The sequence below is a fragment of the Tympanuchus pallidicinctus genome, unplaced genomic scaffold (assembly GCF_026119805.1).
Source record: "Tympanuchus pallidicinctus isolate F22 unplaced genomic scaffold, pur_lepc_1.0 scaffold48, whole genome shotgun sequence".
Lineage (NCBI taxonomy): Eukaryota > Metazoa > Chordata > Aves > Galliformes > Phasianidae > Tympanuchus > Tympanuchus pallidicinctus.
The window spans coordinates 334571-346607 of record NW_026294767.1 but is presented as its reverse complement, the minus strand read 5'-3'; the positions used below and the strand labels follow the sequence as shown (position 1 = coordinate 346607).

Genomic DNA, 12037 nt, shown 5'->3' with positions numbered 1-12037 from the left:
GACACAGTGTGGCTTCCGGCGCCGCGCATGCGCGGTGGCGCTGGAGGAACTGGGCTGGAAGATGGCGGCGATGGAGAGAGCCGGGAGGAGGCGGGGAATGACGGCTGTTGTAGGGAGCTGCTGGGTCTCGCTCCAGGCTTGGTGTGGGCCGCTGCCGGCGCTGCTTCTCGCCGTGCTGGTGGCGGGTGAGGCTGGCTGGCGGAGGGATAGGGCTGGGCCTGTGCGATCTGGGGCCGACCTCTCGTTCATGTGGAGGTCTTTTGCGAGGTTGGGCACTGGGAGCCCCGCTGAGGGAGCTGGGTTCGTTGAGCCTGGAGAAAAGAAGGTTGCGGGGTGACCTCATTGCAGCCTTCAGTACCTAACGGGAGCCTACAAACAGGAGGGGAGTCAACTCTTGGAGAGGGGAGATGACAGCAGGACATGGTCGGAAGTCGAGGGAGGGTAGATTGAGGTTGGATGTCAGGGAAGTTCTTTGCTGTGAGAGCGGTGAGGTGCTGGAACAGCTGCCCAGAGAGGCTGTGATGCCCCGTCCATCCCTGGAGGTGTTCAAGGCCAGGTTGGATGAGACCCTGGGCAGCCTGGGCTGGTGTTAAATGTGGAGGTTGGTGGCCCTGCATGTGGTGGGGGGGTTGGAGATTTGTGATCTTTCAGGTCCATTCCTACCCGGGCCATTCTGTAATTATGTGAGCCCTCTCCTGTGCCCCCCCCCCCCCCCCCACACACACACACACTATTTTAAGGAGGGCTTTGAAGTGTGGGAGCTCCTGGTTTATCCTCCCTGAAGTGGGCCTGTGTCTTCTCCTCAGGCTCCTGCGAGGGGAATTCGGTTGAGAGGAAGATCTACATCCCCCTGAACAAAACAGCGCCGTGTGTTCGTCTTCTGAATGCTACACACCAGATCGGCTGCCAGTGTGAGTACAGCTGGAGATGTTCCTCAGGGTGGCCATGTCCAGACAGATGGGATATAATGCCGTTGTCCTACCTGAGTCAGCATTCCTTGTGTTTTCATTACTGTTTGCTGACTTTTCCAATCCCATTTCACTCATACTGATGTGTTTCTTCTATATTGAGGATTGGGCCTTAAGAGAGGCCGTGTCCTTGAAAATCCATGCCTTGACTGGCACAGAGCAGCATTTTCAGTGCACACAGTCAGTTCCTGCTCAGGACAAAGCTAAGGTACAGCACAGCATCGTGGCTGCAGATTCTGCTGTCTGTGCCCAGCCAGCATCCCGGGGTACAAGGCAAAGTTGTGAGCCTAATGCAGAATGTATTCGGTGTTAACAAGTTAGGAGAAGAAAGGGACAGAGTGTTAAGAAAGTGACCTCTGAAGGGACTGGAGGGTTTGGCTTAGCTGCTTGTGCACTATTTGCTAACTTTGTATGTTTTTTGTCATATTAAGGTATAGGAACAGGACTGCTTAGCTAGTAGAAATGAGAAGAAAAACAAGGGAGCCCAATCCGCATAGTACTCTTTCCTGAAGTTACTGTGTGTAGAAAGGGGTTCCTATGAGTCAACGTTTTGTTAATTTGTAATTGAATTTTGCTTCCTGATTGAGTCACTCCTGCAGCAGAGGTTGTCAGCTGCCACTGCATGGCAGCACAGCTTAGTCTGACAGGTAGCCCAAGGCGTGTTGTTCCCTGACTTCTGCCCTCTGACGTGAGCCTGGTGTTGGTGCAGACACGGGCATGGGGTTCTGCCTTCTCAGTCATAAGCAGTATCCAGTGATAACCATTACTAACTGTGGGCTTGTTTGTATCAGTGGACTCCTGTAAAAGTGCTTTGTCTGCCCTCTGCTTTCTTTGGTATGGGATGAAATGACAAGCAGGGAGACCTACTCAGTTGCTCATCCCCTTTGTGGCCGTGATCTTTTGCTCTTATTTCTCCCTATGCACCTCAGGCCTCCTGCTGAGCTCTCTTTGAGCTCCCAGTTTCTGAATTTGCAATCTTTAGCCCTCCATGATGGTCAGCTGCTGTGACTGTGTCCTTGAGACAGGCAGATCCTGTCTTCCCTTTGTGTTTTCCTTGCTCATGTGCTTTTCTGTCTTGAGATCTCCTTTTTCTGCTGTATTATGCCTTACTGCCTGCAGCTCAAGTCAGTGCTCAAACAAAGCAGGCTTTTAAAGCTCAGAGCTTGTTTCCATTACTTTTTATTCTGCACTGTTCACTGTTTTTTTCCTGAGAAACTGCTGTTCTTCAATGTCAGTGAAACGGTGCCACTTCACCAAATTGCTTCCTCCATCTCTCATCTTGTATCAGCTGTTCTTCCTTAAAGCTCTTCGATCCATGCTGCCCTATTTTGGGGTTGTTGAGGGTGTGAAGGAAGTAGAACACAGTGAAACATGAAGGGTATTTTCTCTTTCCACAGCCTCCATCAGTGGAGACACAGGGGTGATACATGTGGTCGAGAAGGAGGAGGACCTAAACTGGGTGCTTGCTGATGGCCCACACCCACCCTACATGATATTACTAGATGGAAATCTCTTCAACAGGTCAGTTGTCATAGGTTTTATCTTCCCTAGGTCACAGGAGCCCAGAAGACCAATGTGGACCCATAATTTTATGATAAAAAATGTCATTTTTCAAGTGAGAGATGGCAAAATCATCTTTGACTGTGCTGAAGTACAGTGAGGGTGGCACGTTTGTTTTTACTGTGTTTTTCTGCATGGGTTGGTTGAAGTTTTCTGGTTGTTGCCATCTTAATACAGTTCTCAACTGGTGAGGAGAAAGGTTATTTTGATCAAAAACATCATCGTGGGCTTGAGCATAGCATGCATCAGCATTGACACGTCTTGGATTGTAACTTTTCATTAATGAATTCAAAATATCACCTATATTTTCTCTGTTCCAGGAAGGTAATGCAGCAGCTGAAGGGAACCTCACGAGTGTCAGGCCTTGCAGTGTCTATTGCCAAACCTAACCCTCCCCAGGGATTTTCTCCTGGTTTGAAGTGCCCCAATGATGGGTTTGGTAAGGAAATGTTAAGTTTTTCCTATTGCTGGGAGGAGAAGTAGTGCCATTACATTGTAAGATCAAAGCAAGAAGGGCAAAGGGCACGTGAAATTGCAACTTCACATGCCAAAATTCATCTAAGATAACCTGCTTGATATGTCCTTTTGAAATAACTGGTCTGAGCTGGAATCTCATCAGTTCTTAGTGAGGCCTGATGTTTGGGGGAAGACTGATAAGCTGGATAAACCAGCATGAAATTGCTATTCAGTCTGACCAAGGTTTGCTGCAGTTTCTTTTTCTTTCACTTTTGAAACACAAATTTTTTCCACACCTCGTCATTAAAGCTTGATTTTGCATGAAGTGGATGAAACCACTCTGAGCCATTTGGTACTGTTTCTGATTCCTGCCTGAGTTCCCCATGTGATTTCAGTTAGGTTTTCACTTTACTATTTATTTTTTTTTTCAGGCAGCTAATTCACTGTCTTACACTGTGTGGAGAGAAATTGCCTTTCTGTAGTTTGCACTCAACTTTCTCCTCCTCAGCTGTGAAGGATGATGTGCAAACTCTGAGATGAGTTTGTGCTGGCATTTGTTGCCTCTTTGCCTTCATGCTGCTTGCTCAGTACCTAGGTGTTAAAACCATTGGCACATTACAGATGCCTTAGGGGTATTTCCAGCACATGATGAGCTCAGAAAATGCTGTTTAGTATGTTCCTCCTTTTGGAGTATAATGTTTCTCTGTGTGCCTCCACTGCTCTCTCAGCATGTGATAAATGCTCACTGAGTGCTCCTGCCAGCCTCCTGGCATGGGATGGCTTTGAGCATGCATGTTTTCTATTCTCCCTGCATGGCACAGCGTTCAGACTCTGCCACTCTGCCTCATGCAGTGACCAGCTCCACGTCTAAGCTTTGTCAGCTGGTTCCCTAGCCCATAATGGTGCTCGTTCTGTTCTTGCTGCCATTTTCTCAGCAGGCCCTACCTTTGCTGTAGTTTGTTATTCTCTCTGCAGGCTCAGATTTGCCCATTTCTTTCTGTTTCCAGGTGTCTATTCCAAAGACTATGGCCCTCAGTACGCACACTGCAATAGGACTGTGTGGAATCCAGTGGGGAGTGGGCTTTCATATGAGGATTTTGACTTCCCCATTTTTTTACTTGAAGATGCCAATGAGACTCAAGTTATTAAGCAGGTACTTAACTTTCCCAGACTGTGAGAGAGGGGAGCTGCCACACAGTTCAGGAAAGGGGCCAGAAATTGAGCTAACTCAGCACGGATGTTGACACCTACAGAAAAAAATACATGATCCAGCTTTGTAAGCAGACAAGCTAAGTTTCGTGATGATGTTTATTTCTGTCCAGTGTTACCAAGACCACAACGTCCCTACTGATGGATCTGGCCCTGAATACCCTCTGTGTGCCATGCAGCTTTTTTCCCACATGCATGCTGTCACCAGCACTGTTACCTGCATGAGACGCAACTCCATCCAAAACACCTTCAGCATTAATCCAGGTGAGCAGATTTCTCTCCTTGTCATGATAAAACTGGTGAGCTGCAGCTGACAAGATTGTGTTTCAGTTCTCTCTGCTGTAATCTCAAGTTTCAAGCAATGTTGTTTCTGCTTTTTAGAGACTGTATGCGATCCTCTGCTTGATTACAATGTGTGGAGCACCTTGCACCCTATTAATTCATCTGAAAAAGTTGATCCTAAGAAGGAGTTTATTATGGTTGCTACACGGGTAAGTATCTCTTAATCTTGCTTTGCAGAGGGTGGACTGGAATGGGAAGATGTGAGTGTAGGGTCTTGTGAAAATACACTTGTCTTATTTCCATTTCTTTCCTGTGCTCCTGCCCTTCGTTTGGATTGGATTGGCTATTGCAATTGATGCTTGGAGTTTCATTGGGCAGTATAATTTGATTTTTTCCCTTATCAGTGGGATGAGTGGGATTAAAAAGAGGTAGCAGATTTGCTTTCCCAGTACAGTATCCCTCTGCACATTTCTTATGCCTGCTGTTCATGCTTACAGATTGACAGCCATTCCTTCTTCTGGAACATTGCACCTGGGGCAGAGAGTGCTGTCTCCTCTTTTGTGACCCACTTGGCTGCTGCTGAAGCCCTTCATAAGGCATCAGATGTTCATTTGCTGCAAAGGAATATAATGTTCACCTTCTTCCAAGGGGTAAGAGCAGCAGCCTCGCTCCACCATTTGGCTTGTTTCAGAGTAGCAAATCAGCCTTTGGCTCCTTGCAAATGAACTCTTTCCTACCCTTTGTGCAAAGTCATTTATCTGCATCCCCACACCGTGGTTCTCTCCACTCCCCTGGTGAGAACAGGATCTTAATTTCACTGGGATGACAACAGCAGATGGAGCTTCCAATGGGGCAGTGCATGTTCTGCCCCACAGTTGATTCTGGATGAATAAGTCAAACTTTACTTTTCCTCCTGTCTCTTCCCACTGTGCTTCTCTGTACGTCCCACTCCCATTCAGAATGAACAGCAATGGCTAGGCTTTAAATTCTGAAACAAAGCCCAGAAAAAAAAACTAGATTAAAAATATATGCGTTGACAGCATCAAAATGTAGTTCATTTCTGAGAGCCCAGTACTGGAGTTGGCAGCTGTGGAAAAAAACAGAACAAGCTTGTGGAGGAGAGACTGACGGCCAACAGCTGATGTTCCCCTGAAGGCATCTACATTGATGGCTTCTTTTGTGCAGCTCTGTGAAACTGGCTCCCACAGCCCCATGCTGTGGCCATGTGATTCCCTTCATTCACCCTCCCCAGCACATACATCCCTATTCAGAATTTCCCTCAGGGAGATGAGCGTACAGCACTGTAGAGCAAACACTCTCTGTCGTGCTCCCAGAATGTAAGTGGAGTGATAAGACTTGGCTGTATAATAGTCAAGAGGAAAGTCTGGTGGCTGGCTGACTTCGCTGTCCTTTTCTGTCATGGGGATTCTCTTCTTTGGGGCATTGATTCATTCTAGACAATGCTCAGCTTCTTGCAGTTCCCATGACTGTTGATGTCATCTTGCCTTCCCTTCCTTTTTCTAGGGAAACAGATACCCCTCCTTCCAGGAGAGCTTCACATGTTTAATTCCTGGAATGGAGGATTTGCCCTTTTCCCTGACTTCCTCTTCTACTCACCCAGAAACAGAGGGGTTGTACACCAAAGTAGAGGGTGTAGTATTGCCTCTCTGCTGTTACTTGCAGTATCATTGTGAGTTATCAGTACTTGCAGAAGTCTCTCTGTGCCTTTCTTGCTTGTGCAGTAGCTATCTCCTGTTTTTTTGCTGTTTACCTTCAATTTTGTCCTTTGCTGCATCTCAGCCTACAACATAATATTTCCTTTGGTATTCTGGTGTCAGCCAGGCTATGCAAACCTTCAGAAATACTTGGTGCAGCAGTTAGCCCTCAAACTTTTGGTTTTGTTCCACCTCGGCTTCTCAAATGGTGCTGTTAATTGGGCCAAGCAGCGTTCTGTATGTGAGTCATGCGTGGATTTGTTTCTTATTTCTTTTTATTACCTTGTTGCAGGAGACTTTTGATTATATTGGCAGTTCACGAATGGTGTACGATATGGAAAAAGATAAATTTCCTCTCCGTTTGGAGAACATCCATTCTTTTGTGGAGTTGAATCAGGTGAGAGACGAGCTGGGGGATATTTTTGATTCTTTATTTGTAATAATTTAGGTGTGGTTTTCTCAACCATCGTTTTTCACTGCTTTGGTCGTTCTTTTTTCTGATCTGGATTTAGTCATGCCCTAGTAGGTGTTGAAGGGGTTTTGTTTCTTTTCTTGCAGGTGGCTCTAAGGAATGGCTCCATTTTGTGGATGCATACAGACCCCGTCTCTCGGTTGAATGCAACTATTGAGCCCCAGGTGAGTGAAAGCAGTTTGTAGTTGTTCACCTAACTGAAATTCTGAGGCATCCTTAGCATTTTACAAACGTTCAGGATGCTAAACTTCCCAGACAAAAAAACAACTGCACATTCAAAACAAAAAGAGTGGAACAGTGCTGTTTTTTTCCTTTTCAGATTAAAAACCTGCTCGATATTCTGAGTAATAGCAGCGTAGGAGCAAATGTCACTTTCCAGGAAGTTGGATTTTCTCAGTCTCTTCCTCCATCTTCATTCCAACGCTTCCTTCGAGCCCGGCACATTCCTGGCGTTGTCCTGACCGACCACCAGGCTTCCTTCCAGAACAGGTACCACTCTGCCCCATGGCCAGAGGCAGTGGGGCCGGCAGAGGGCAGCCCCAGCTCCTGCAAGGCCTCTGCCAGGGCTGTGCTGCCCAACACATGTGGAACGGCAGGCTGGGGGGAGTGGAAGAGCAAACGTGTGCCATGTAATTGAACAAGCGCAACATAATTATTCTGACAACCGAAAGAAATCCAGTTTTGTACAGAAAATGTTCCCCACAGCTGGCTGGGAGCCAGAGGTGAGCAAATGGCAACTGAGCGTGCCTAAGCCTCATCTGTTCTTCCAGAAGCTAGATGCTTCTTTTTTTTTTTTTTTTTCTTTTTTCTTTTTTTTTCCATATAGCTTTCTATTTGTGATGGCAGAAAGCCCCAGGCATTACAAAGGGCACTTTCATTCACCTCACATGACCCTAATACTGGGTGTTCCTTGGGGATTCTGCTTCTCTTCAACTTTGGAAATGGGGATGAGGGGTGGAGGACAGACGTCCCCTTTTTGCATCTTCTCTTTTCCCCTTCATCCAAGCTCTTCAAATTGTCTCTTTGCCTTTTCTACCCTCTCTGTTACTGAGAATCTCTGGCGTGATCAAAAGGAAGTGGCTTCCCTTTCTTCCCTTTTAGCTCTAAACGTGCACTGCTTTGAAGGTGCAGGAGGAGCTGAGGTGAAGGACAGCACACTTCCCTGGTCTGTAGGCTGGGGAGATCAATCCCAGGTTGTCTGGGAATGTCAGGTGTACAGACCATGCAATTCCCAGTTCAGCTGTATGTGTTGCAGACTCTTTGGTGTAAATCTCTCCTAAAGTTCACTTGGAATTCCTCACTGCCTTTAAAACAAGGCATTAATAAAAATCCTCTAGCATGACTTGCATTGAAAGCTCTCTTCCCACGAGACCTTCTGCATGAGTTGTCCTTGCCTCAGTTTCTCTATCCATTTAATAGATGGGGGCTGTCGCCCACCTGAAAGCTAATCACAGCTTGTAAATTGCTTGGAGATCCTCAGATGGGAGAAGCTGTGGAAGGGCCAAGTTAATTATAAAGCCTCATTAAATGGTTTAAGGAGCGTGTGGCAGGGCAGTGCTTTGGCAGAGCTGTCTCTCTGCTCCCAGGAGACTGCTCCCACTGTTTGCTTTAAGCACACTCTGAATTGAATTCCATGCCCTGTGGTTTCTTTCTGCTCCTCCCCAACCTCTGTTTGCTTTCTTCTTTTCAGATACTACCAGAGTATGTACGACACTCCAGAGAACATCCGGATGCAATACCCCGAGGGGCTTAGCCCCGAGGAGACCCTGGAGTATGTTACAGACACAGCCAAGGTTCCAACTTTACATTTTCTTTAGCTGCTCTGTCTGGGATGGATGGGGCTTTCAGTAGGGGCAGATTGCAGGTGGGCTCACGGAGAGAGGAGGAAGAAGGTGGGAATGCTTTGTATGTTTACAAAGGCAATAAGGCACTCAGATGCTGGTGCGATATAAGCATGTTGATGGATGTGTAGGTTCTGGCTTGCTCTTAATTGTTTTGCTGGGTCTGTCTATCTTGATTAACACAAAGTACTCTTCCTTTGCAGTCTCTGGCAGAAGTTGCCACAGTGGTCGCCCGTGCTCTCTACCGGCTTGCAGGGGGAGCCAACGACACCTCTGCTATTCAGGCAGATCCAAAAACGGTACGAGCAGATGGAATTGAGTCCCTGGCATCTATGATGAGCCCTCACGTACTTCCCTTCTGTCTTTGTTTATGTGTGTTTACACAGCATGCTGTCCTGTCTGTCTCCATGAGGGCTTTGCCTCTTCCCCCCCCTTTCTCCATCACAGTTGAATGAAAAAACTTTCACTCTGCTTCCTTGCCTTTCTGTCTCAGGGCAAAGAAGTGGAAACTGAGGTGAGGTGGCAGCGTGTGCCACAGGGATCAAGTAAGGAATCGATGGATCTGGAATGAAGCCCTTGTTTTCACATAATGTACAGTTGTGACATATAGTCTCTGCTTTGCTATGCTCTTGGTCTCTGTAGTGAAAAGTGTATTCTGTGCCAAATAATCTTGAGAGATGTAGCCATTAAGACGCTGTGTTCTTTCCTCTTTGTATAAAGCAATTTACATTTCTTTCCAGATCACTCAAATGCTCTATGGGTTTCTGATTAAAATGAACAATTCCTGGTTTCAGTCCATCATTAAACCAGACCTGAAAGGGATTCTGGGTAAGCAACATAGGGAAGAACACAGGGATGTGTTTGACCCCATATGTTACCTGGCAACTTTGTAAAGCTCCACAGTATCACTGCTTCTGGCATTTTCCCCATCAATTCCAATTCTCTCACTGTTCCAGGTGATGATGTTCCCCAGCACTACGTTGCTGTTTCCAGCCCTGTGAACACTACCTACCTTGTGCAGTATGTTCTGGCCAATCTCACAGGCACTGTTGTTAACCTCACCAAGGAAGAGTGCTTGAACCCTGAAAAAGCACCTAATGCTGAGAAAGAAGTAAGTGCCATTAGAGTGGCAAGGACAGATCTGCTGTTCAATTTTCTGGTTTTCTGCTTTTGAGGGAAGCTAGTTAGGATTGCTTTGCACTGCCTGTAATCACACATGGGAGAACTGGATCAAATCCTTCAACAAGAAGGCGTTCTGACACTGAAGGGCAGAGGAGGAGTAAATGAAAGGATCCCCTGACAATGAGAACAGTCAGAAAAACCCTCCTCTCTCTTACCAGAAGACAGTCTGGTTATTTGCTAGTGCCTCGCTGTCTCCTAATGTCTTGTTTTCGTTGCAGATGTATGACTATGCCTGGGTGCAGGGTTCCCTGGACCCTAATTCAACATCACGAGTCCCCTACTGCGTTCGGTCAACCGTTCGCCTGAGCAAAGCACTCTCTCCTGCCTTCGAGCTGAGGGAATGGGGATCTACAGAATATTCCACGTGGACAGAGAGTCGATGGAAGGAGATCCGTGCCAGAATATTTCTAGTAGCCAGCAAGGAGCTAGAGGTGAGTTTGCACTTTGCATAGTGCCTTAGTAGTGAGTCGTCTCTGCGGCTTTCTGACAGTGACTCCCCCCACCCCCATTCAGTAAAACTTCTATGAGATTTTTGTCTATCTTTGTTGCAACAATGCTAAGTATTTCTCATCCCTTCCTAGATAATCACTTTGGTTGTGGGCATTGCCATTCTGGTCTTCTCTCTTGTCGCCACACATTTTATCAACGCCAAAGCAGATGTACTTTTTAGCATCCCTCGGGACCCTGGGGCTGTGGCTTACTGAAGATGCTCTCAAAGCATGAGAAGTCTTAGTCCTTGGATTACAAATATCAAAGAGAAAACTACACTGGAATGCCCCTCTCTCTGGATAGGGACGGAAATGGTTCTCTCCAGAGCCTCCATGCTCAAGTTAGGAGCCCTGAAATGTAAGAGACTGTGTGCCTATCAAGCCCGAAAGAAATTGTGACTGAGAAGTTCCCGAAGCCTTCTGTTTTTAATTTGTCCTTCCTCTGAGAGACGTGAGAGGGTTGTTCCTGAATGCCACCGAGGTGACAAAGCAATGGACGTGTTCCCTACGTGATGGTGAGGGTGGGAGGGGTATTTTCTCTGGGATATGTGTGGACCAGTGCATTTCCATGGTGTCCAATAGCATGGGTTGCCTGTTAACGTCCAACAGTTGCTGTGAATCTGTGTATATACTACAATGCAGGGAGGACAAGCGTGTTTAACACATGATTAGTTGTAAAATATCCTTTTTTTTAAATGGTGCAATATTTTCTGGGTTTTGTATATATATATATAAATAGTTCTGTTTAATTAAAAAAGAAATCTCTGCTTACAGATTAACCCGTTGCCTGCATTATCTTTAGTTGCTGCCCAAAGGACTAAAATCAGTAGGTGCTGCAATATGTTTTGGTCTTGGGAGGAACAGCATTTGTTTCAGCTTAGACTGATAGCTCTCCAAGGCAGGGATGGCTGCTCATTTCTTACAGTGCTGTCAGTGGTGATGCCTTGGTTCATTTTAGGCACTGGTATATTAAACATTTAATAAAGAGCGTGCTCACAGCAGGACTGGGCTCTGAGGGCCAGCAGTGATGACTGACCAGGCATTCAGCCATTCCTGCTTGTTCCTTTTATGTGAAAATCCACCTGTTCTTCAGCAGTGTTGATTCAAAAGATGTGATAGTGCTGTTGTCCAAAGTGAGGAGCTCAAAAACAGGTAGGGAGGATTAATCACAGAAATCAGAGCTGACTAGCACTGAAGCCAGCATCGTTTTCGCTTCCCTAGAGGGCTATGCAGGCTTATTGTGTTTAAGTCTTTTCTCAACTAGACATAAACTCTGGAGTTTTAAAGTAATTCAGACCTTGTGCTTTCAGTGCTTCCCTGAGGGAGACTTTTTCCAGTTGCTAATGCATCTTGCTATCAGGAAAACTGTTCCTGATACTTGGCAGAATGTTTCAATGCCTGATTTATTTTCATTTCTTCTAGCAGCACCAAAGAAACTGAAATCTCAGTTTAAATGGAGATATCTTTTCTTTATAGTAAGGGTTTTCATAGCCTCTAACTCCTAATCTTTGGACAGAATGAATCAGTTTCCCCCAAATTATTGACTATTTATGTGCTGGAACATGCTTCAGGTGAGATAGAAGACCTCAAAACAGCATGTGATCTGACAAGAGTTTTGTAAAGTACGTTTTCCCCCTCATAAGGTAAGTAGGTTATATTTTCTTTACATAGCCAATTAATTTCAAACCTAGATTGGATGCTTGGGTTTGGGCTTTTATTTTCATTAAGGCTTCTGGTTGGGTTTTGTTGGGTTTTTTTTCTCCTCTCCTCGCTCGTTTTCCCCACACAAACAGAAATAAACCCTTTCACCACTCCCAGCCCCATTTTCCACTCCCAGCTTTTTGTTCCGAGCTGCTCTCTGGCG

General features: G+C 46.1%; 1 protein-coding gene across 1 annotated transcript; it reads left to right on the top strand.

Annotated features, from left to right (window-relative positions):
• The first annotated feature begins 22 nt into the window (after positions 1-22).
• Positions 23-10952, top strand: NCSTN (nicastrin). The gene is made up of 17 exons (XM_052702938.1): positions 23-185; positions 807-911; positions 2366-2489; positions 2849-2967; positions 3992-4137; positions 4307-4457; positions 4575-4684; positions 4973-5125; positions 6483-6587; positions 6749-6826; positions 6982-7151; positions 8353-8455; positions 8707-8802; positions 9244-9331; positions 9460-9614; positions 9904-10116; positions 10267-10952. The coding sequence occupies exons 1-17, from the start codon at positions 62-64 to the stop codon at positions 10387-10389; spliced, it is 2163 nt and encodes a 720-aa protein (XP_052558898.1). The 5' UTR covers positions 23-61; the 3' UTR covers positions 10390-10952.
• The last annotated feature ends 1085 nt before the right edge of the window (positions 10953-12037 follow it).